The 25,284-nt window shown below is 47.7% G+C and overlaps 1 protein-coding gene and 2 long non-coding RNA genes across 5 annotated transcripts; 1 reads left to right on the forward strand and 2 right to left on the reverse strand.

Annotated features, from left to right (window-relative positions):
• Positions 1–1,424: 1,424 nt before the first annotated feature.
• Positions 1,425–3,783, reverse strand: LOC123332539 (lingual antimicrobial peptide-like). Of its 2 annotated transcripts, XM_045164770.1 has the most exons (3): positions 3,661–3,783; positions 3,152–3,302; positions 1,425–1,662 (listed from the first exon to the last, which is right to left on the reverse strand). In XM_045164770.1, exons 2-3 carry the CDS (start codon positions 3,207–3,209, stop codon positions 1,535–1,537), a joined length of 186 nt encoding a protein of 61 aa, XP_045020705.1. In that variant the 5' UTR covers positions 3,210–3,302; positions 3,661–3,783; the 3' UTR covers positions 1,425–1,534. The 2 variants fall into 2 exon arrangements, with proteins under 2 accessions (XP_045020705.1, XP_045020704.1); XM_045164769.1 differs by lacking the exon at positions 3,661–3,783 and having other exon boundaries at positions 3,152–3,507.
• Positions 3,784–5,002: 1,219 nt separating this feature from the next.
• Positions 5,003–14,010, reverse strand: LOC123332541. The gene is made up of 2 exons (XR_006549348.2): positions 13,700–14,010; positions 5,003–5,299 (listed from the first exon to the last, which is right to left on the reverse strand). It is a non-coding gene; the product is annotated as an uncharacterized LOC123332541 (long non-coding RNA).
• Positions 14,011–15,596: 1,586 nt separating this feature from the next.
• Positions 15,597–25,256, forward strand: LOC112583730. Of its 2 annotated transcripts, XR_006640773.1 has the most exons (8): positions 15,597–15,914; positions 17,027–17,137; positions 17,827–17,945; positions 18,040–18,200; positions 18,401–18,502; positions 22,903–23,164; positions 23,326–23,400; positions 24,325–25,256. It is a non-coding gene; the product is annotated as an uncharacterized LOC112583730 (long non-coding RNA). The 2 variants fall into 2 exon arrangements; XR_006640772.1 differs by having other exon boundaries at positions 18,040–18,502.
• The last annotated feature ends 28 nt before the right edge of the window (positions 25,257–25,284 follow it).

Genomic DNA, 25,284 nt, shown 5'->3' on the forward strand with positions numbered 1-25,284 from the left:
GTAATGAGATGGCATTGGGCACACCAGATACTCCACGTCACTTCCCTATCTTAAGGCCAAATGATGAGGTACCTTAATTCACCTGTGCTGTAATTCTCACTTGTCCTGTGTCTGCCCTTTCAGGCTACTGAAACAGAAACACCATAGGCCAGGTGGCTCTTTTTTCGCACTTTGTTTTTTAACTGAAGGATGATTGCTTTACAGAATTTCGTCGTTTTCTGTCATAGAAAAACAGGAATCATCCATGGGTTCACCCACGTCCCCTCCCTCTCGAACTTCATACCATCTCCTTCCCCATCCCACCCTTCTAGCTGGTCTCAGAGCCCCTGTTTGATTTCCCTGAGTCACACAGCAAATCCATGCTGGATATCTACTTTACATGTGGTATTGTAATAGGTGGCTTACTAACAACAGACCCTTACTTCTCTCTCAATTTTGGAGGCTGGGAGCTCCACGATCAAGATAGAGCAGGTGGCTGGTAGACGGCAGTCTCCCTGTGTCCTCAGAGGGTACAAGGGGTGAGCCACCTCTCTGGGGTCTCTTTCATAAAGGCCCTCATTCCACCCAGGAGCATCCCACCCTCATGACCAAATCACCTCCCAAAGGCCCTGTCTCCTAACACCATCCATCCCCTTGGTGACCTCAGCTTGCACTGAGGGAAGAGTTAGTGCAAAGACCAGAGAGCTGCTCACACATGCAGCGTGCACCAGCAAGGCTCTTGGTTTAACTAGCAAACCCTCTGAAGAAACTGCAAGCAGGCTGAGGTCAGCATGCTCGCCCCGCCCTTGAGGTCTCTGTGTTCTGTGCTGTGTTGCCTTCATTGAATTGTGCTTTCCACAGGACTTGTTTTTCCATAGCATCTAGTTGCATCATACCATGTACACACAGAGAGACATGCTTCATCCATGTCTACTCTGTCATTCAGTTGATGACAATTTGTGAAGCAATGTCTTATCTCAATGCCCAGCACTTACAGGAATAGGACAAGTCTATGCCTATAGAGATCTTATAGCCCAAAAGGGAATCAGAAGTGTATCCACTTGCACACAAGGCAGGAGTAAGAAGCACAAACCAAATGGAAGTGAGGGCTGCAGGGGGACAGAGGAGGGGCGTTTCCTCCTGGAGCGGGGGCAGGGGCTTTCCTATGGGACTGGTGTGCTGGTGATTCTGGACCCCTGGGGTGCATGTTTGAGGGGAGACGTGGGGCAGGACAGGGTGCCTTGGGCTGGAAAGCAGGAAGGACAGCAGACAGAGGGGCTGGGGAAGGTCAGGCCCCCAAGGAACAGGGGGTCACACCCCTGGGAGCACAGAGCACCCCACCACGATTCCCCGATGGTTCATGTGGGGAGCTCAGAGAGCATCCTCAGGGATTTCAGAATTCACCTGGGATCAGACACCACACAACAACTTCAATGACCAGTGGGCAAGATTCTTTAACTTTGAACAAAATTTATTCTGGTTTAAATTTTAGACGTTCTGTCGAAGGGTGCTGTTTTTGTCTCTGCATCGGTCCCGGCCGCATCTTCGCCTTCTTTTACCTGCAGCATTTTACTCGGGACCCTAAACAGTTGCCAATCTGTCTCATGCGTCTAGGGCATATCGGCACACAGATGCCTCCATTCCTCTGGCAGCTTAGAAAATCACTTATTCCTTGAGTAAATCCTAAAAAGACAATGAAGAGGGAAAAATGTGTCAGCAGGAAAGCGGCATCTCGAGAAGGCCAGCTGTGTCCCCTCTGAGCGAGGCCCTGGGGCTTTCTGTGCTGAGAGGCGGACACGGCCTCGTGACAACAAGATGTGAGTCCAGGACCCCGTGGACCAGCTTCCAGACAGACACTGACCCTGCCCAGGCTCTGGTGGACCCTCACATTTCCAGAAACAGAGGCTGAGGGACTGGGGTGTGAGGACCCTGGTTGTGTGCGGGGTCAGCTCCACCATGAGGGCAAAGACCGGGAAGCTCTGCTACATCCACCTTCCCGCCAGGAGTCAGAAGCAGCCCATGGGTTCTATTTTCACTGCTTAGTTTTCCAGCTCATGGAGTCAGTCAAGTAGTGCAGCTGAGATAGGAGGAAAAGATGCAGCTGAAAGTGTAAGAACTGTTTAACGAGAACTTACTCTCAAAGTAACTTGCAGCTGACAGTGACAATGGTTCAGAAAAAAGTTTTGGATCCTGGTCTCTGCTGACCCAGAACACTCTCAGCGCTGCTGCCAGTCAGCCCCTCTCCTCCTCCCTTTTGGTTTCCTCCCGACCAGAGGCCTTCCCGTCCTCTCACACGCCTGACCAGGGGCCTTCCCGTCTTCCTCACACGCCTTTTTCCTCTTGACCACAAGGCACCTTTGGTCCCTCTCTAGTTCCCCGTCCAGGGATTGAACCAGGGCCACATTCCTTACACCCCTGTCCTCTCTCCCTGCCACTGTGCTAAGAGTTGGGTTACAGTCATAAACAACACGGATCAGACAAGGCCTTTTCAACTTGATTTTGACATCTAATCAGTTGTCTCAGGTCTCAACTTCCGCAACCTCTCCCTCCCTCCCTCCTTCCTACATATTTTCATTCCATTTCCGGAAATATCAAGGGTAAGATGAAAATCAGACAGCCTATCCTGCACACTGCTTTGGATGTGCTGCCTCCCAGCTGTGGAGCGAGGGTCGCATCGTCAGTGATGTGTCCTGGAGGACCTTCCTGCTGAGGAGACTCAGCACGGAGCATCCCAACGGGAGCTCCCAAAGCCCAGGCATGGCCTGACTCTCCTCTGGACTTGTCTGGTCACCCAGAGCCACCACCCTACAAATAGAAAGATTTATAAAGCGACATTCTGTGCTTCTGTCATGGAACAAAATCAAATTTCTTCCTTTTATGAAAAAGAAAAAAAGGAGAGTCACTTAACAGAGGCAACTTCTGTTTCCTCCTCATGAAACCAATGAGGAGACAGGCTCAGAAGCTTGACTCGCTAGAGTGGCTTAGAAACAACCTGGAATTTTGCAGGGCGGTTCTCAGCCCCCTCTCGCTACTGAGGACTCAGCACTGGCTTCTCAGAAGCACCAAATATGGTGGGTTTAGTCTGACCACGTGTAGATGGGGGTAGCAGGACAGAAGGAGGTAGAAATAGGAGAGAGAGCCCACGGCTCCCCCGGGGCTCCCACGAGCTCACCTGACACAGAAGACAGGACCACGAAGAGGAGCACGAGGAGCAGGTGATGGAGCCTCATGCTGGCGTCCCGAGCTCTGTGGCTGATGCTAGAGAAGAAGCTGCTCTTGCCGCTTTAAAAAAGTCTCAGGTTCTGGGAGGAATTCTGTGCTGGCTGTGGATTTGGTTATTAGGAACTGGTTGACTGAACCTCTTCCCTGTGTGTCATGGGAGTGGCCTTTATAGCACAAAGCAGGGGCAGTCACTTGTATGCTAATGAGGCTGTGGAAACCCCAGGAAAAGCTTTCCTGCTGCCCTTTAACCACAAACTTCTCCTTGGCAGTCAGTTCAGCTGATGGGCAGGGATGTGGCAAGGGGCACAGACTTGCCTGTTTCCCCAGGCAGGGGCACAAACTTCTTGCTGAACCTTCGCTTACCCACTCCCCAGCCCCACCCTCACAGTTCCAGGGCTTTGAAACTGCCCACTGTTTTCCTGTGCAGAAGGAAATGGCACCCCACTCCAGTACTCTTGCCTGGAAAATTCCATGGATGGAGGATCCTGGTGGGCTACACTTCATGGGGTTGCAGAGATTCAGACATGAAAGGTAGACTTCGCTTTCTTTATTTCTATACTTCCTTTTGGCCTTGAAGAAGCACAAGCTGGAATCAAGATTGCAGGGAAAAATATCAATAACCTCAAATATGCAGATGACACTACCCTTAGGGCAGAAAGTTAAGAGGAACTAAAAAGCCTCTTGATGAAAGTGAACGAGGAGAGTGAAAAAGTTGGCTTAAAGCTCAACATTCAGAAAACGAAGATCATGGCATCCAGTCCCATCACTTCATGGAAGATAGATGGGGAAACAGTGGAAACACTGTCAGACTTTATTTTTTGGGACTCCAAAATCACAGCAGATGGTGATTGCACCTGTGAAATTAAAAGATGCCTATTCCTTGAAAGGAAAGTTATAACCAACCTAGATAGCATTTAAAAAGCAGAGATATTACTTTGCAAAAAAATGTCAAGGCTATGGTTTTCCCGTCATGTATGGATGTGAGAGTTGGACTGTGAAGAAAGCTGAGTGCCGAAGAATTGATGCTTTTGAACTGTGGTGTTGGAGAAGACTCTTGAGAGTCCCTTGGACTGCAAGGACATCCAACCAGTCCATCCTAAAGGAGATCACCCCTGGGTGTTCTTTGGAAAGACTGATGCTGAGGCTGAAACTCCAATCCTTTGGCCATGTCATGCGAAGAGTTGACTCATTGGAAAAGACCCTGATGTTGGGAGGGATTGGGGGCAGGAAGAGAAGGGGACGACAGAGGATGAGATGGCTGGATGGCATCACCAACTCGATGGACATGAGTTTCAGTGAACTCTGGGAGCTGGTGATGGACAGGGAGGCCTGGCATGCTGCAATTCATGGGTTCGCAAAGAGTTGGACACTACTGAGCGACTCAACTGAACTGAACTGATAGTTCCTTTTGGAGAAAGAAATGGCAACCCACTCCAGTGTTCTTGCCTGGTGAGTCCCATGGACTGAGGAGCCTGGTGGGCTGCAGTCTACGGGGTTGCAGAGAGTCGGACACGACTAAGCAACTAACACATACACAGTTTCCATGTAAGGCTGTTTCAGGCCCAAATAGGGACTAACTTGTTCAGAGGCAGCTTCACTCCCTGGGCAAGACTTGATGACTCCCAGCATCTGCAGAGACAGCCACGCTCTTTCTGGCCCCTGTGGCACTGAGGGAAGAGACTCAGTGGTCCCGACCTGCTCCCCACGCCAGCTAGCCTGTTAAGGGATGGCAGCAACAGTCGCCGCCGAAATCTTGGTTTTCTTTGCCCACCAGAGCTGAATAAAAATTGTGGAGACAGAGTTTGGAGGAAACATAAAGATGGCTTTAATGATTAAGCCGGCAGAAGGGAGAACTCGATAGGTTCTTGCCTCAAGGAGCCTGTCTCCCCTCCATCGGCAATCCAGGGGATCATACAGTCGGGGCTCACAGTTAGGGCTTGGAGATATGGGACAAAAGGTGTAGGGGTCCTGAATTCTCTCTTTTGCACTGTTGGGAAACAGTCAATAGGCCAGTGTCAGGTAGCTAGGTATTTGAGTCTGGCGTTGGTCCTGGTGCTTGGGTCCATTGTCCTTTGGGGATTTCATGGTGACTTTCTTCCTGTAATACAAAAGGGGGAAAGCAATCCACTAGGGGTGGCTTCCAAAGAGAGTGCACCATAAAGTTAAGCATCAACATGAGGTTAAAATAGAGCAAAGAGAGGTACCAAACTACAAGGGGAGGTTTATGATGCCATAAAGTTAAGTATCAGGACGTGGCTAGAATAAGTTAAAGGATAATAGATGCAGAATGTGGCTCCTGCAGAAATGGAGGGCCATAGGTGTCAGGTGTAGTTCGCATAATAGGTTAGTCCTCTGCAAAGAAAAAACCTGGTTATCAATACAGACTGTAGGTTAGGAACAGTTCAAGTGGAGAAAGACACAAAAGGGAAAAAAGAAAGAAAGAGGGGGAAAAAAAACTTTTCTTAATTCTCTGCAACACAATCACACACCAGTCTCATGAAATCTCAGTGGGACACGTGATGGGTAGATGGGTGCTCTGTTTCCCTTCATCAGAGACAGAGTGGGAGGATGACGCTGCCACTGAACGCATCTCCCCAGCCTAGTATCACAAAGCAGGCCCAGCAGTGGGGACCCCTTCACTGGGTTGAGGGGGACCTCCATCACTAAGTAACATCCCTCACTTAGTAACATCCGTCCATCTCAGTGTTGGAGAGACACTGACCTGGCTTTTCAGAAACGCTAAATCTCAGGATGGAACTTGCCATGCAGCTCTGAGTAGAACTCCAAGCCCTTTAGAAATGTGGGAACCCAGGAGGACCACATCCTGAAGGAGCCCCCGGACCGTCAATCCTGTTCAGGTCCCCTGCTGTGGCTCAGAGTCTTGCATCTGAGGCTCGGCAAAGCCATGGAGGCTGCCTCGAGCAGACAGTCCCTGGCTGGCACCCAGGGATAGCATTTTTCTGATGGAAAATAAGTTGTCTTGATCACAATTCCTTCTGGTTTAGCTCTAAATGATATTTGAGAGAGGTAGATATCATCTACATATATATATATATATATATATAAAATTATCTATACATAAGATATATATATATCTGTTTTTTTATGGACCTTGCAGGCAAAATCTATACTACAGGGTCAATTTATAAACATGCTATAGTACTATACTGGAGAAAGAAGTGAGACTGAATTGTTGTCTACTGTGTCTCTTCATTGAAAATGATGTTTTTCAGGGAATTCTGCTTAATGTTATGTGACAGCTTGGATGGGAAGGAAGTTTCGGGCAGAATGGATACATGTATTTGCATGGCTGAGTCTCTTTGCTGTCCACCTGAAACTATCACAACATTATTAATCAGCTATACTCCAAAGTTTTTTAAAAAGTAATTTTTAAAAATGCTGTTTTACGAGACTTCCTTGAAGAGTGGGTAAGAGTGGTAAGAGTGGGTAAGACTCTGTACTCCCAAGCATAGCACATCAGGTAAGTAGATCCCACATGCCACAGCTACGACCTCAGTTCAGTTCAGTTCAGTCGTTCAGTGGTGTCTGACTCTGTGTGACCCCATGAACTGCAGCATGCCAGGCCTCCCTGTCCATCACCAACTCTTGGAGTTCACTCAAACTCACATCCAACGAGTCCATGAATCCATCCAGCCATCTCATCCTCTGTCATCCCCTTCTCCTCTTGCCCCCAAACCTTCCCAGCATCAGGGTCTTTTCCAATGAGTCAACACTTCACATGAGGTGGCCAAAGTACTTTCAGCTTTAGCATCATTCCTTCCAAAGAACACCCAGGACTGATCTCCTTTAGAATGGACTGGTTGGATCTCCTTGCAATCCAAGGGACCCCCAGGAGGCTTGTCCAACACCACAGTTCAAAGCATCAATTCTTCGGCACTCAGCTTTCTTCATAGTACAACTCTCACATCCATACATGACCACAGGAAAACCATAGCCTTGACTAGACGGACCTTTGTTGGCAAAGTAAGGTCTCTGCTTATTATATGCTATCTAGGTTGGTCACAACTTTCCTTCCAAGGTGTAAGCATCTTTTAATTTCATGGCTGCAATCACCATCTGCAGTGGTTTGGGAGCCCAAAAAAATAAAGTCCAACACTGTTTCCACTGTTTCCATTTCTATTTCCCACGAAGTGATGGAACTAGATCCATGATCTTAGTTTTCTGAATGTTGAGCTTTAAGCCAACTTTTTCACTCTCCTCTTTGACCTTCATCAAGAGGCTTTTTAGTTCCTCTTCACTTTCTGCCATAAGGGTGGTGTCATCTGCATATCTGAGGTTATTGATATTTCTCCTGGCAATCTTGATTCCAGCTTGTGCTTCTTTCAGCCCAGCGTTTCTCATGATGTACTCTGCATATAAGTTAAATGAGCAGGGTGACAATATACCGCCTTGACGTACTCCTTTTCCTATTTGGAACCAGTCTGTTGTTCCATGTTCAGTTCTGACTGTTGCTTCCTGATCTACATATAGGTTTCTCAAGAAGCATGTCATGTGGTCTGGTATTCGCATTTCTTTCAGAATTTTCTACAACCTAGTACAGCCTAAATAAATAAACAGAACAAAAATCGGTGTGTTTTAGTGATCTATGGTTTGCAGCACAGCAGATTTTTTTTTTCTTTTAAGGAAGCTGATGATGCAGTTTTATGTGCAAGACCAGGCATGACTTTTCAAGGAAGGGCATTTCCAAAAGGGGACAGGGTGCCATGGTGAGTTTCAAGGGAGTTTCTTGCCATGGTTACTCACCAGTTGGAAAAAGGCCCTTGTCAGGAATTGCACAATTGCAGTGGCTTATTTTTCCTTGGCAAGGTCTAAAGATGAGTCCTTTGCAGCAATGTTAATCCTGGAGATAGCACCCAGGGGCATCTCTGTCCATCAGGGAAGGGTCCTGTTGCCTCAGCAAAGAGGTCACACACCCAAGAAAGCATGGGGTGGCTCACCAGAAACCAGAGATGAATTCATATAGGATAGAGGGAAGGGTTATTTTTAGGTCAAGGCTACATGAACTGTTAGTTTTCCCAGGTTCAAAGCCAAACAAGGCCATGTGGATCCTGGTTGCTTCCTGCCTGGGCTGAGAGGTAACTCATGGTTTCATTCTTTAAAGGAAAGATAAATGCTGTGTCCACAAACCCTTAACCTGTGAGTTGGAAATTGAGGCAGGCTCTTTCCAGCAAAGCACTTCAGTTCCTCAGGTAAGAAGGGCAGTCCCAGTTCTACAAATAAGATTTTGAAGAGCAAAGCCCTTTACATCTACGACTCCACAAACAGGTGTTCTCAACACGGAGCCCTGGGTGTTAATGGGCAGAGGCCGTTGTCCCCAGTTCCCTTGTCCTATGGACGGGGCGGGCGTCATGGCTTCTGACAGTCACGTGGGGACCTGCCCTCAGAAGGGGACCAGGGCTGGGTCTAATGCTGTGCTCCCCCACTGACACTTTTACTAGTTTCTTCTTTGAACTTGTCCCACAATTATATTTTGCAATGAGCCTTGCTCAGTAGCTGGGCACTTTTATTCAAATTATCCCTTTGAATACCCCTAAACAAACCCGCCAGGTAGGTATGACCCAAGGTTTATACAAGATGGTCCCGAGGACGAGAAAGCCATGTCTGAGGCCACAGGCAAAACTGAGTTAAAAAGTCAATTAAAATTGGCTGCAAATCCAACAAAAAGATGTGTCCAAGGCCACAGTCTACTAAGTGGCAGTGATGTAACTTGGAGCAAAATCGACCTCTCTTCCAATGTTCCTGCCTGCCTCCTGCCGTCTCCACAGTGTCCTGAGAGCTTTACCAGGACATTCTCCTATAACTGGAAAGCCTGAATAGTGCTGTCAAATGCCAGCTATCTGGTGCTAATGAGATCGGAATTGGGCGGGGCACAACCTTTAAAAGAATGATGGGGACTTCCCTGGTGGTCCACTGGTTAAGAATCTGCCTTGCAGCACAGGGGATGTGGATTCAGTCTCTGGCCTGGGCACTAGGATTCCACATGAAAGAAAGAAAGTGAAGTCGCTCAGTTGTGTCCGACTCTTTGCGACCCCATGGACCTTTGGCCACCAGGCTCCTCTGTCCATGGAATTATCCAGGGAAGAATACTGCAGTGGGTTGCCATTTCCTTCTCCACATGCCATGAGGAGACAAGCCAGTGTGCTGAGATGAATATCCTGCATACCACAACTAAGACCTGAAGTAAATATATGTTTTTAAATCCCTTTGTAACATGGCAGCTAGGTGACACACCCAGAGGCGCCGTGACAATTCCAAGGCTGACCATAAAGGTCAACAAGGAGGTGCTGACCCAGCTCCTGGAAATCCCAACCCTTTCCACAAAATAGCTGGAATACTCCTCCCACTCATTAGCCTATGAAATGACCCACCTCTATAAACACCTACAGCCCCATACCCTGGTGCTGGGCTTGCTTTCCAAGATGGCCCACACTCTCCGTGTAGCGTGTTTCCTCCCTGGATTGACCTTCCTTCACCATGACTTGCTCTTGAGTCCCTGCCTATGTGAAGCCAAGTCCCCACATTCGGCAGCCAACCCAGGGACTCGGACGTGACCTGGGATGCAACCATCCTCTCTCACCCCACTCTCTTTCCCACAACACTGCTGCCATCTCCTCCAGCCTCAGAGATCACTGGAGCATTAAAAGAGCATCATCTTTTCAGTTTGTTCATTGTTTCCTTTGCTGTGCAGAAGCTTTTCAGTTTGATGGATCCTACAATTTAGCTTTGTTTTTGTGGCTTATGCTTTTGGTGTCAAGCTCAAAATCATCCTTGTGAAGACCCATGCCAAAGAACTTTTCTCCTATGCTTTCTTTTAGGAGTTTTGTGGTTTCAGGAGTTTTGTGGTTTCAGGAGTTTTGTGATTTTTGTAAACCTTTAATCTATCTTGCATTGAATTTTGTGTATGGTATAAGAGATCTTACTTGCTCAACCAGGGATGGAACCTGTGCCCCCTGCATTGAAAACTTGGAATCTTAACCACTGGATTGTCAGGGAAATTCCAATTGTAACTGCTAATTTGTCTGTCTCCCTGATTATTCCTGTAAGTTTTCCTTAAGAATTTTAAAATTCCTTTGCTAAGTACATTCTGATTCAGTGTTCATATGTATTCTTGATGAATTAAACATTTTATCATTAGGATAAATACCAGCTCTCTATATCTGGTCCTTGTCCTAAAAGTTACTTGATTGTGCTGTGCTTAGTCACTCAGGCATGTCTGACCCTTTGTGACCCCATAGACTGTAGCCTGCCAGGCTCCTCTGTCCATGGGGATTCTCCAGGCAAGAATACTGCAGTGGGTTGCCATGCCCTCCTCCAGGGCATTTTCCCAAACCAGGGATCAAACCAGGTCTCCCACAATGGAGGTAGATTCTTTACCATCTGAGCCACCAGGAAGCCTGTCAATTAACCAATACAGCCTACCATATTTTCTTTAAATTAATGTTTCCATAGCATATCTGTCAGCTCAACAGTTAAGAATCTGCTTGAGATGCAGGAGATGCAGAGACATGGTTTTGATCCCTGGGTTGGGGAGATTCCCCAGAGGAGGGCATGGCAACACACTGCAGTCATCTTGACTGGATGATTCCATGGGGGTCTCAAGAGTGTTGGACACAACTGAGGGTCTAAACAATGAGCACAGCAGATCTGTTTCCATCCTTTCATTTTAAATCCACTTGCCTTTATATTTGATGTCTCAAGTGGGTTTTTTATAGTTAGTTTATATCTGATTCTTGTGGTTTTTTTTTGTTTTTTGTTTTTTTGTTTTTTACTGAAATGACCATCTCTCTCCTTAAGATAGGGTCTAGAATCTTAGCATCAGACTTTATCCCATCAAGCTGAGCCAAAATGCCATCTAGTATCATAGACTTCGTTTTTCAGTTTTTCAGAGCAGTTTTAGAATTGAACGAGAAGCACAGAGTTTTTAGGCAGGCTACACAGGCAGGGTACAGTCAATGGATTCACAAACAGTCAGCACCTCCACAGTCCACAGAGTAGCAGAGTCGGACACAACTGCAGTGACTTAGCACACAGGCACACACCCCTGATTCCAACGCCCATTGCTGGTTTTCTGTCCAGAAGTGAAGATGCCTGCACTCTCTGAACCTTGACCCCTCTCTCTGCGACTCAGAAGAATTGTTGGTCTGTTTGGATTTCTTGTTGCCCGAGCTTTAGGCCTGGAAATCTGTAGAGACTGGAGATGTCATAAGTCTCACTTCACTTGTTTTCTTTTCTTTTTTTATAAATGGTTAAGCACATAACATTTAATCAGTAAATTCATTAATTTGGCCGCTTTGGACCTTAATCATGGCAGGCAGGATCTTAGTTGTGGCATGTGAATTCTAGTTCCCTTACCAGGGGTGGACCCAGGCCCCCTGCGTTGGGAGCACAGATTCCCAGCCACCAGACTGCCAGGGAAGTCCCTACCTCACTTGTTTTCTTCTCTCTTCATTTACAGTCCTGTAGTGCATGTGCCAGAGTCTGAATCAGTAGTTTCACATGTTTTGCCTGGTTCCTTAGTTGTGTACTGTAGGAGGACAGAATACAGTCCCTTCACAGTCCATTTATTTTTTTAAATGCTGAATTGTGCGGTCCAAGCTCTTGTCTTTGAGGGTGTGCCCTTTCTTCCTGAGATAATATTGTAACCCTGAATATACTCAGGTAAACAATTCCCCTCACCTCTGCAACATTCCTGTACTCTCCTGGAGCTGCATGTTCCTGAATGATGCCCCTTGCTTTAGTTCCTGCTGAAGATCCCAGTCCCTTCGAGCTTTCCTGTAATTTTCCTGCATGTTTCAGGGGCAGTGATGCAGGTTCTATGAGCAGGTTTCCGTCACTCTGGCTCCTTTTGCTTCCCTCCCTTTCCCTCCCCTCCTCTTTCTCACCCTCTTTCTATATCCTCAGCCTGTCTCATCTTGTGGAGGGGAAACTGCTAAAGGAGAGATGACCCAGCTCCAAGCTTGTGTAGACGGTGGTTCCAGTGAGCTACCTGTACCACCTCATTTATTTTACCCAGCAGCTTCAGGTGGGAGGTAAGACCTTAGGAACGGGAGCTCTGTCCACTCTGCTCAGAGGGGCTCAGTGGTGGAGGTCTCTTCTGATGGACCATGGGAGGAAGGAAGCAATGGAAACCACGTGGCTGCCGGTCGGCGGGGCTTCCCAGAGACCCGCCATCATCACCCAGGGTCTCTGCAGAGGCTCTTCCCTGAGCCCTGCGCTCCCCGGCAGTGGCTGCCTCCTGAGCCTCCCCGGACTCCCTGGTCCTCTGCCCACCCCCAACCCCCACTCCCGGCTTCCCGGCCCTGGCATTTGGGGCCACCCTTCTTGCTCTGTGTTTCTTAGCTTCTGTTCATTTCTCCCACCAGCTGTGTCTCTGTGTGTCAGTTATTGCAGGGTTGCAAAAACACGTGGTCCACATCATGCTAACACAACCTCAGCTGCAGTCTGTGGCCAAGTTTTGGTGAAGAAACTTTGAAATTTTCCAAGACTGTCTTGTGTCTGTGTTGGGGGGGGGGTTGTGTATGGGGGGAGGGGGCAGGGTGTTCTCAAAAGGTTCTGCAACCCAGGAAAAGTTACTTCAGAGTGTCAACACCACAGACCATCACTGAGGGGCTTTCTGGGGAGTGCCTCCCATCTTTTTCCTCTTCACTTGTCCACATTTGGTTGTGAGTCAGTCAGGGTTCTCCACAAAAATAACCCATTTCTTTAGGGAATCATCTCACACCATTATGAAAGTAAGTCCCTAAACAAACAAACATTTTGGCAAGTCCCCAAAAAAACAAACAAACAGATCCAGTGCCAGTGCGGTAGACCAGCAGGACTCAGGGAGGAGCTGATGCTGGAGTTCAAATCTGAACCTGGCTGCTGGCAGAATTCCTTCCCTTTGCGGAAAAGTCAGTCTTTGCTCAGGCCTTCAACTGATTGGATGAGGCCCACCCATGTCACACAAGGGTAATAATAGCCTGTTTACCAAAGTCCACTGATTTAAATGTAGGTCTCATTTCCAAACATCCTCACAGGAACATCCAGAATGACGTTTGGCCAAATATCTGGGCAGCAAGGCCCAGCCGCATCCATACGTGAGATGAAGCACCACAGGGAGTTTCTCAGGTTTGCTCTTCTCTCTCTTGTCTCCCCTTTCCCTCACAGTGTGGGTTTCCAGCCATTAGAAGCTTTGAGACGGACAGCATTTGTGGTCCTTTAGAGGTGAGAGGACACATGGGAGTGGTCCTCCGTCCCTCCTGTCCGCCCCATTTATCCATTTTAAAATGAGACCTAAAGGGCTCTTTTTATTATGGAGCCTGTATTTTGTCTTTGCCAATTTTCAATTGAAGCAGAGCTTGCATAGAGTGAGGAGCACAGATCCTGAGTGTCCAGCTGGAACCTGCATCCCTGTCAAACTGTGGGATGGCCCCATCCAGCCCCAAGTGACCTTGACCCCCTCCCCTCCTCCTCTCCGACCCTCTCTTGCTCATCCCACCTGCCGAACTCTGTGGAATCTGGGTGGTTGGGTCAGGACACATTCTCAGCAGTGCAAGGACCTCCAGCTTCGTATTCCAGTAGTTCTGATAAGTTCCCATAGTTTAATGCCAGTAGTTCTCAACTCACATGGTTTTTCATTGTAGTTTACCTTTAAATAACATTTACCCTCATCTTCACTGAATGGTGGGCATTAGTCCCTTAGACTACAAGGAGATCCAACCAGTCAATCCTAAGGGAAATCAACCCAGAATATTCATTGGAAGCCTAATACTGAAGCTCCGATGCTTTGGCCACCTGATGCAAAGAGCCAACTCATTGGAAAAGACCATGATGCTTGGAAAGATTGAGGGACCGAGAAGGAGGTAGCAGAGGATGAGATGGTTGGATGGCATCACAGTCTCATGGACATGAATTTGAGCAAACTCTGGGAGATAGTGAAGGACAGAGGAGCCTGGAGTGCTGCAATCCGTGGGGTCACAGAGTTAGACATGACTGGGAAAGCAACTGAACAATAACATGAACAACAACAGTGACCTCTGGGAGGGGGAAGGGACCACGAACTTGTCTGTGTTTGGCTCCTGACAGGTACTGCATGAAGTCTGTTGCCTCAGTGACTGTGGAGCCAACACTGAGAACCAAGGAGGGCTTGGTTGTTTACTGGGCTCAGATTACGCTTATGGCCTCTGCAGCAGGGAGCTGGAGGCACCACCAGGGTGGCAAAGGGAGCCCAGGGTGTCCTGCACTATTTTCTGCTATTCTCAGCCTGTGAATCACTAGTGTTGTGGACAGGCTGCCCCCTGTTGTTCTGACCCACTCTGGAAGCTCTGAAAAAAGAAAAAAAAAAAAAAAAATAGAGGCTTTTTGCTTATGAGACCTAAAACTTACACAGCACACCTTCCTACCATGATGTGGGTCTGACACACTCAGAAAGCTCTGAAAACAGACAAAAATACAGGCTTTTTGTTTAGGAGACCTAAAACTTACACAGCACACTCTCACTACCATGGTGTCAGGTAGGGAGAGAATGCATGGGGGGCTTAGGCTTTTGCTTTTGTTCAGGTATAGGGTTGGGGGTCTGGCTTTTCAAGGATGCTGCTGCTGCTAAGTCGCATCAACCATGTCCGAATCTGTGCGACCCCATAGAAGGCAGCCCACCAGGCTCCTCCATCCCTGGGATTCTCCAGGCAAGAATACTAGAGTGGGGTTGCCAATGCCTTCTCCATTCAAGGATGCACTATTGGTGAATTTAAAACATACGAGGGAGAATTTAAAGTGTAGGAAGAGAAACCAACAAACAAGTGACCCAAATGGCCAGTTACAGAAATCAACCAAGGTTTCTAAAACAAAGGAGCCTGGGGAGGGGGCCGTGGCCTGGCCCTTCCTCTGGCATTTTCTGGAGTTCTGTGAGTCAGTCTAGCAAATCATACAACCTGAAGGGGGAGGTACTGGGATTCCTGAGTTTGTAGCCAAGTCAGGCAGAAGTGTGGGGGAGCTGGGGACCCAAGAGTTGGCATCTGAGGTGGGGACAGTCTTGTAGAACTGGGATCATACCTGTGAGTCTGCCCCTCCTTCTGGGGTGGTTAGTGTCTGAACTGAGCTGAAGCCCTGGACACACAGTTGGTGTCAAGAAGGGAAAACACACAAACAAAACCCTCTCAGCCAGGACCTGTGAACCCTCTGTACTCTCAGTTTTAAGCAAATGCTCTCAACTTCCACCTCCTGTCTTAATGGCTCAACCCTTTGTAGATGAAGAACCTAGAATCCTTGACCTGATGCTGCTAAGCCCCTTCGCACGCCCCCGGATTCCTCCTGTCTTCAGGACGCCTCATGCACAGCAGGTCCTGTCTCCCCACTGGCCCTGCTTGAACGCCCCTTTCCCCTCCGCTTGCCTTCACTCCCCACGACTGCTTCACGCGGCACCTTCTCTTCCAAAGCTCCTGTCAGGTCCCCACACCCACTCTCAGCTGAGAGACATCATGCCTAGTTTTCAAAGAAAATCAAAGCAACCAGAAGTGAATTTCCCCAGTTGCGGCCCCCAGGTGTGTCTACGTCTGTGCCCACGTGTGGCGTGTGATTCTCTCCAGGCTCCCTGCACACCTTCCTGTCTCTTCTCCCTGCCCCCCTTCCCCAGTCCCCACTACCTCCTTTTTCTTTCAGCATCTTTGGAGAGATTCTGAATGGTTCCTGTTTGATGACGCCTCATCTTTGTCCAGGTGAAATATTCCTGTGCTATTTTTCTTAATTTATTGTACTTAACTGCTTGCTTTATACTGATTCTTTTTTTGTTTGTTTGCTTTTTTAATTTGTGCCCGCTCTTTGCTGTTGCATGCAGAATCTTTAGTTGTTACAGGTGAACTCTTAGTTGTGGCACGTGGGATCTAGTTCCCTGACCAGGGATCGAACCTGTGCCCCAGCAGTGGGAGCTCAGAGTCTTAAGCACTTGACCCCCAGGGCTGTCCCTGTACAATCTACTTTAAAGAGGTTTTATAGGGGGGTAGACAGAATTGGGTACCAGGCTACAGGGATTTCTCCCTATGATGCATGATTGTTACTATGAATACCTTCTTTCAATGGGTAACCAATGAGAATAACACAAATGGACCATCCCCATTCTCATAACCAGATTCACAACTGCTGCCTCCTAAGCAGACTGCTTCCTACCAGTGTGGTTCCCTCATGTGATGGTCAAATCAGCACATCTCTTCTCCTTCCTGAAGCTGAGCTTCCTGTGTTATACAGCAGTTTCCCACTAGCTAGCTGTTTTATATATGGTGCGTTTATAACAGTCCTTTACCTTCACTTCCTGAATCCAGTCTATATATAGCTACCGAGTTATTTCCAGATTACAAACTTGACAGTGTTATTTTCTCATTTAAAGTCCTTCAGTTTCTTCTCTTTGCTTACAAGACAAATTCAAATATCCAACCCTGAGTCTACATATCCTACAGCGTTTCCTTTTTCTTTAGCCAAAGGACACATGACTTCCCAAATTCACATTGCGATCTACACCTTTCTATCTTTGCCTATGATCTTCCTTTTCCCAGGACTGGCTTCACCACTGTGTGTGTGTCTGCTTCATAAATACTGACTCATCCCTTAGACCATAAATCAAAAATTAACCTCACAGCAAAGTTTTCTCAACCTCTCCCCCTGTTCCCACCCCCACACCATAGGAACAGGAACAGCCATTCCTTCCGTTAAGACCCCTCCTCCTCACTGCAGTGAATAGTGATGAACTGTTACAGTGTGGATCTGTTTGATCCAGCTGAAAGCCCCTGGCATTCTGGGAGCACATTTTGTTCATTTTGTACCTGATTCTGCCTAGGAACTGGAAATCGTGGGAGCAGAGGAAATGGGTCTCAGGAAGAATGGTGCTGAGCCAAGCTGCCCTGTGCCTGGAAGGGGGGCCAGGAGAGTGCTAGAAACGAAGAACCAGGTGATGCCTGAAGGGACCCATCTGACTGTTTCCTATCTTTGTGTAATTTCTCTCACTTGAGTGCTTTGCCCAGAAACCTCAAGGATGTTAGAGTACTATACTCGTGTAACATGAAGCTGGAAGATAAGCCTACATTCTGAGTAACTTACTTCCTTTTATTAAGCAGGAGGGACAAACATATTTTCCCCAGAGGCAGATAATTTGGCTTTTACTTAGTGCAGGAAGTATTTTTTTTTTTTTTAAATTCTAAGAAACCATTCATCGGAGCCTAGTGTCAGCAGGTGTGAGCCCTGGGCTCCGATGCTGTAGCATCTCCTAGTTGGAGGGACCTAAGTGATCATTGCATTTTCCAGATGAGAAAACTAAGGTCCAGAAAAGAGAGGGTACTTCCCAGGGGTCCAGGGGCAAGTGGTATCTCTGGAGTCACAGCCCTGGTTTCCTGACTCTAAAATTGGTGCTTTCTCAGTTAATCCTAAGACTTATTAATGACACTCTTTCATGGAGGAAATGTCTAGAGTTCTGAATAATAATCAGAAGAGAAATCAGAAAATAAAAGAAGATCAAAACGTGAAATTAAGCAATGTTGTGCTATTTCCTTTTATGGACACTTATTAATATTATCGCCAAAGTATTTTTGTCATTTTCAACCTAAATCATTTTTTTGTCTATTTCAAATGCACCTGATGAAGCACCCTCCACAAGGTACTGAAGACCCCAAGACTCTTCACCTCTTCTCAGCTGAGTTCGTTCCTTCCCCGCCCCTGCCCTCTACTTGCCCGCTGATGCGATGGTTAAAGCGCACGTCAAGGTATGATTTACTGCGTTGTCTCCCCAGACAGGTTTTCTCTCTTTATCTTGCTGGCATGCCGCCCTATTTCCTCTTGATTTCCTCCCTTCTGCAGGGGGATCTGACCATCTGAGCCCTAAGGCCGTGCCACGGTGTCACAGAGAGCTGTTCTCCTCCTTCTGTGCCCTCCCGTCCTCAGTGTTCCTGGCCCTGCAGCAGCGCTCGGACCCTTCGACACCCTCCACTTGCCCAGCAGCTCAGGTCTCGCGGGTCGAGGTGACTGGCTCCCTGAGCTTGCTGAGGGAGGGACAGTGACGAGCCCCCCGTATTTTGCAGCCTCGCATCCCCTCCAGTTTCTGCCAATGTGCCAGGCCCAGGTATAGAGGCCCTGGGCGCCAGGCGCTGGCCCTTGGGTCCCTGCCAGGAGGCGCTGCACGTCCAAAAGTGCCCACTCAGTGATTTCTCTGGTTCACTAGCGCCCAGTGATGGGAACAGGCCATCAGGGCGCCTCCAGTAACAGGCCCTGGAGGACGAAGGAGAGGCTCCTCAGGCCCCGTTGCCCACAGGAGGGAGAGGAGGTGAGTGAGTGAAGCTGAGGGCCGGGGGGAACGAGGTCTCGGCTCAGGGGACCCCAGGCGGGAGCCCGAGGACCAGGCGAGCGGCCGTCCTCCCGCAGTCCCCGCTCTGCGTCAGGCCCAAGTGCCTCTCGGAAGCGCGTGGAGCCACGCGCCTCAGAACCAGGGTACCTGGGGTCAGCTCACCCAGGTCTGGCATCTCGCCAAAGAGGGTGTGGAGGCGCCTGCAAGGGACGTGACCTGTAGTCGGAGGCGGAGCCGGGACCGGAGCCAGGGTCCGAAGCCTCGGTCCAGCGTCATCTTTCCACACGACATCCCAGAGGTATCTGAGGCTGATTCTGAGGGAGCGAGGGGGCTGCGGGACGGGACATGGGCCGTGGCGGGGCCCGGCTCTGTCCACCCGGGGCTCAGTCCTCCTGACCTCGGTGTGGTCCTGCTCCCGGTGGAGGGAACGGCCGCTCTAGGTCGCCCCCCAGAGGCCATCTGAGGCCGCAGGGTAGGTCCTGGAGCGCTCTGCGCGAAGCCCGCCGGGTGCCGCAGGATACCGACACACTTCTGGGCTCAACCAACGCTCATGGCAGCCCACCGCGGCCCAAGACCCAAGCCGCCCGTGCACACGTGGGATAGTGCCTCGCCCAGACCGACCCGAGGCAGAGCGTAGCGGAGATGAAGGGCCCCTTCTTGTTCTCAATGGAAGCACGACCCCAAGACTGGAGTGCGTGCAGAGGCGGGCAGGACGGGGGCCGGGTTCCTGAGCCCCTGATTCAGGAACGATGAGTGAGCCCCCTCAGGGTCCAGCGTGGAAGGCATGGGAGCCCGGGCTCGGATGGGAGAAGTCTGGGCACAGACGAAGGAGAAGAATCCCACGTTCCTATGGTTCTGTCAAAGGTGCTTCCTGTTTCCAGGCTCGAGTTATTCTCCGTCTGGTTCACACCTAAGGGCTCAACGCTGAGGAAACTCAGTCTTGGGTTTTCAAGACCTCAGAGTCTTGTAGGTGAAACAAGGTCGACGGGTAACAGGACTCCCAACTCATTCATGACTTAAGGACGTCCTTCTGTTTCTCTAGGGAGAGAAGGAGGGCTCAGAGTGAGGCCTGTCCTGTCAGAGTGGAGTCAGTAAGCTCCTCAGAGCAGAGCCAGGTGGGAACAGAGGTGCCAGCACCCGACAGAGAAGAGACTTGCTAACCCAGGGCCACATGCTCCCTGGCCTGCTCTGCTGGAGGAGCACGTGGGGAGCAGACTGGGGCCTTTTATGGCCCCAAAACTGAAGAAGAATTTTATGAGATTCTTGTGACTGCTCTCTCTCCCTCCCTTCTTCCCTCCATTTCCATTTTCTCTCCTTTGAAGTAGCAACCATCCTTGTCTTGGACAGTTTCTCTCACAGCTCATACATCCTCCAGAGATTTCACTCAGGGCCCATAATCAGAATTAGCACACATTACTAGACCCAATGTGGATGTTTATCTCGCTCTAACTTTTCAAACAGAAATTTTGACGTGAACTCAGACATCTCCATTTTGACCCTGCAAGAGTGGTAGACTTAATCCCAGGGTCGCAGAAGCAATGGGTGTTGGTGTTGTCATTAAGATTCCCTCCATTTCTTCACTGGACACAGTCATTTCTGACCACCCAAGGACATCTTGGCTGAAACTACAACTTTGCTTCATGCATGAGTTGAAATTCTTCATCAAGCCCTGGAAGAAAAATCAAAGGTTTTTACAGAAGAAATTACACATAAAGAAAAAAATGGTGGAAGCATCTATTTAAAAAACAGCAACTGTCTTTAAAAACTGCTTTTGAAAAACCTTGTTTCATTTTTGAGATTGAGGAAGTTGATCTTTGACAGGAGAAAGAAGGGATAAAGAAACAGGAAAACAGGGGAAATGGATAGAAACAAGTTAATGTTTGCATTGTCATAACTGAGAAAGAGTTTACAGCATAAAAGACATTTACCAGAGGATAACCCCTAGACATGATTTTGACCTTGTTTGGCCACAATTTCCTCTTCTGTGAAGTAAGGAAGTTGGCTTTGAGGATCTCTGACAGTTCCAGGCATTGTGAGTCAATGTCTTTCATTGAGAGCAGAAAGGAAGAATCCTATACTTCAGAATCAAGGAGGTTAATGATAATTCTTAGAGACCTATAATTTTAGAACTGCAAAACCACTGAGAAATAACCACAAAAAATCTAAATGAATAAGAGTTCAACTTGTGGGCTAGTGATGCATTATTATCCCAGATCTACAGCTTTTCTTATGCAGACAGTAGCAGTTATAAAATGTAATGAAAGAAGAATGTGGCTCAAAAAGAAAAACCATGAAATATCTAGGAGTCAAGTTACAAAATCACTCTGAAGGACCCAGAAAGAAACTTAATGAAGGTAAGTTTCTTAGTACAAAAGGTTGTACTAAGAGGAGGCAAAAACATCTAAAGGGAAATCTAGTTCTTAGACTCAATCACATATCATTTTTTTTCTTTAGTAAAACCTGTAATTTCAATGAAGCAATAACATTGTGTTTAACTTGATGGAATAATTTAAATGTTATTTGGTAATAGAGAATCACTGAGTGTAGCCATGCCCTCTGAAAGAGACTGAAGAGGGAGATTTGATTATCTTTAACTGGAGGAGCTGTGTTATTAATAGCTCAGATCACTTAGTGCTGCATCCTGCAGAGACAAACAGAAGAGCAGAAGGAACAGAACTGTCTCTGATCAGGACTAGGTAGGTGCCAGGCACGCTGTGTGGTTTAGGTGCTCTGATGGGTGTACAAAATGTGTTCCCCCGTCCTCCCCCGGATGGCCTGCTGTACTTGGATCACCCAGGTGGCCCTGATCATTTTCAATTCCTTCCAGTCATGTATGAGCTTGTTTCTCTTCCATGCAAGACTAGGTTTCCTAAGAGGACAGAGATGTGAACTCAGACATCAGCCTTCCATATGAGACATGTGGGAGTGAGGGCATGTCTGTGGGCTCAGGAAATTCATAGTGCTGGATGGTGCAAGCAACTGTTCTCAGGTCACTGCTGGGGACTTGTCTGTCATAGGTTTTCAGAAGAGCCTCCATTCCAGTTCTGAAAGAATTAAGGATGAAACTAACCAGGAATACAGACAGAAGTAGATAAACATACTAATAAATATCTTTGAAGAAAACCAAATGTAATCTCTAAGGGTAGCTATAAATTTCATCTATTAGATGAGCAAGCACACAGCCAAAAGCAAGCCAGAAACAATTTTTGCAACACATAGAATATAGGATTAGTGACCTTAAATATACATAGGATTCTGAGAAGTCAGCAAGGAAAGATGAATAGAAAAATGGGAAATGTGTAAGAGATAAAAATAACCAAAAAACATTTTTCAAAATGTTCAACCTCAGAAACAATTTTTTTAATATATTAAAACAAAAAAGAAAATATTATTCCCTCATTCTATTTGGAAAAATTGAAAAAATTCTTAAAACCACTGCTGCTAAGCTGCTAAGTCACTTCAGTCGTGTCTGACTCTGTGCGACCCCATAGATGGAAACCCACCAGGCTCCCCCGTCCCTGGGAGTCTCCAGGCAAGAACACTGGAGTGGGTTGCCATTTCCTTCTCCAATGCGTGAAAGTGAAAAGTGAAAGGGAAGTCGCTCAGTCGTGTCCGACTCTTAGCGACCCCATGGACTGCAGCCTACCAGGCTCCTCCGCCCATGAGATTTTCCAGGCAAGAGTACTGGAGTGGGGTGCCATTGCCTTCTCTAGTAATGAGAATATTGACTGTCAAATATACTTTTTAACATTGTCAGCAAGAGGATAAAGTGGTACAACAGTTTCTAGCATGGGCAAATGGGAAAAACCCATTAAAACTTGAAAAATGCATATATATATATATATATATATATATATATGTATGTATATGGAGATTCCACTTCTGGAATTTATACAAAAGTAAGTGTTATATAAATTTCTCAAGATATATATATATATATATGGTCATACAAATTTATGATGCAAATTCATTTGAACAGACGTAAAATGTTTCCAAGATAATGTTTAAGTGGTAAAAACACATTGGCATTGAGTGTGAAGTAAGATTCTATGTTTTAAATTAAAAATAAATATTTACACAATTTCATTTGCAAAGCAAAAGAGCTGAAATATTCTGAATTGTAGGTAGTAGTTATAACTGAAGGGTGGGCCTATGGGTTTTTAAAAAACCTTTCATTTTTGCATTTACTTATGACCTGAAATTTTGGGTGTTTTTAGTTGAAACTTTCTGATGTGTAATATTTTTTATAATCAGAAAAACTGTGATAGATTTAAATGAAAGTAAACATTAAACTTAAAATCCTAGAAATAATTGGGTATATTTCTCCACTAAATTTTAACCAATACAAACTCTTTCTTCCTTTAACATGGATTCTCTAGGAAGATTATAACCCACCACCATTCTGGACCTTCCTTTCAAGTAGCCCTGAAGATCCAAACAACGGGGCTGTAAATCTTTTCTAATGAACCTCCTCACCCACAAGGGGCTGGCCTTACCCTCCTTTTGTAACAGCCAGACTCCCGCCCTACCACTGGCTTTGGATGCTCCAGCCTCTGCTTCACGGGGACGCCGCCTCCATAGATGTGGGCACAGGAGGGCCTCAACCCCAGATCTGAAACCCCAGGTCTGAGCAAACCCGAGGTGAGCAACAGCTGGGGCTCAGGGAGCCAGAAAGGACGGAGAGTCACACTCCTCCTGCCGAAGCAGGCGCAGGGCCCCAGGGCAGGAGGTCGTGTCTGCTCTGGTCCTGGAGGCCCTGAGCTCCTCGAACTTCTCACTGTGTCCTTGATCCTTCTCACCAGGTCTTCTGGGACCTCCGTTCTGGGACAATGAGGCTCCTCCGTGTCTTCCTCACCGCTGTCTTGATCCCCTTCCAGGTACTGCCCGGTAAATACCAGCCATGATGCCCTTTCTTATCATTACTTGGTTTTTTCTTCCCTGAGTTAACCATCATCAGAAAGTAAAGTATGACAGAGCTACTAGTAGGTCACTTCCACACCCAAATTAGGCATTGAGTGATTAGAGAATTCTTTCCAAAGCATGTTGTTGAGTCTTCATGACCTTAAATGTCTTATTGGTGGTAACTTTCTCCCTCCTCTTCTTTCCCTGGAATGAGCTGGATGATTTGTGAACTAAATCAGTTGAATCACTTGTCTGGTATAACCCAGTATGAGAAAAACTTCCTTTATTCAGGCCCAGACCGGAGACCTCTTGCCACATGTCAGGGTGTGAGCTTGAGTTCTGCTGGACAAGGCTTCCATCCGACGAGCCTGTGAGAGCTGGGTGGGTTTTGCATGACGGGGAGGTGGGGTGACTGGTGAGGCACACGGGGCAGTGGTTACTGACCCTGCGGTTACCACCCAGGTGTTCCTGTGGCACGAAGGGTGTATATTTGTGTATATATATATATATATTTTTTTTTTCTTTCTTTCTTTTGGCTGTGCTGGGTCTTCGTTGCTGTGCAGGCTTTTCTCTAGTTTTGGAGAGCGCAGGCTACTCTCCAGGTGCAGGGCACACGTTTTTCGTTGCAGGGGCTTCTCACTGTGGAGCCCGGGCTCCGGGGCACAGGTTCACAGTGGTGTCTCAGGGGCTTAGTTGCTCCCACACGTGGGATCTTCTTAAACCAGGTTCATCAGCAACACTGACATCTTACATCAGAACAGAGAGTGAGGGATACGAGGGGGACATTTGCTATTGGTGTTTAGCTGGGAAAGAAGGGGATCCCAGTCAGATGGTGAGACCCCCAGATTTCCTCATGGGACTTCCATGAGGCTTCATATAAACGTCTTTTCCTTTTCCAGACAGCACTAGGGCACTCAATTTTGAAAGACCCTGCCATCTTCGGGGTGGAATCTGCCTGAAGCAAGGGACACCAAGCTGTGAGCCCTTCAGAGGACCCTGCCGGGCATTCACTGTTTACTGCAAAATAAAGCCGAGCTGATGGAGGCAGCCCAGCTGAGGAGCCCGCTGAGAGACCCTGAGCAAGTCTCGTCTTGTGCAAATAAAAGAAGACAGTTCTCACATCTACACAATCGAATGTTTTATCATTAGGACTGATGTTGTTTTCCATGGCAGGGTAGGCAGTGGGAGGGAGACAGTTATTATGCTTTAAATTCTTGCCTGGAAAATTCCATGGACAGAGGAACCAGACAGGCTACAGTCCATGGGGTTGCAAAGAGTTTGGCAGGACTGAGCGACTGAACACAAATGTTGCAACAGTGTTTTCATTCACAGAGCAAATGTGACCCTTAAGCCACTTTGGCCCGAGGCTGGAGTCCTGAGAGATGTGCGGTCATGCGGTGTCTTCCTTGTCCACGTGTCTTGTCCAAGGTGTGGCCCCGTCTGTCGCTTGCTGAGTAGGCTGCCTCTCCATGCCGGTGTCACTCTCCTCCCTCTGGGGAGGGAGCAGGCCTTGACAAGACCACAGTTCTCTGCTGTTTACAGAGCAGGTTTAGGGCAGGAGGACGGAGACAGGAGGCAAGATGCCCAGGAAGCGGGGGACAAAGAGGAAGGACAAGAGACACGAGCATTCTTCCAAAACCTGAACAATCTCACAGGAAAGAAAGAGTGTGACTGGCATTACGGTGATGTGACGAGGACCAGTTCTATAACTGGGTCCCAATCAGTGATGAGTGGGCTCCCTGGTGGCTCAGATGGTACAGGATCGGCCTGCTATGCAGATTTCTGGGTTGGACAGAACCCCTGGAGGAGGAGACAGCAATCTATTCTAGTATTCTTGCCTAGGAAATCCCATGGACAGA

The sequence above is a fragment of the Bubalus bubalis genome, chromosome 1, assembly GCF_019923935.1.
Source record: "Bubalus bubalis isolate 160015118507 breed Murrah chromosome 1, NDDB_SH_1, whole genome shotgun sequence".
NCBI lineage: Eukaryota > Metazoa > Chordata > Mammalia > Artiodactyla > Bovidae > Bubalus > Bubalus bubalis.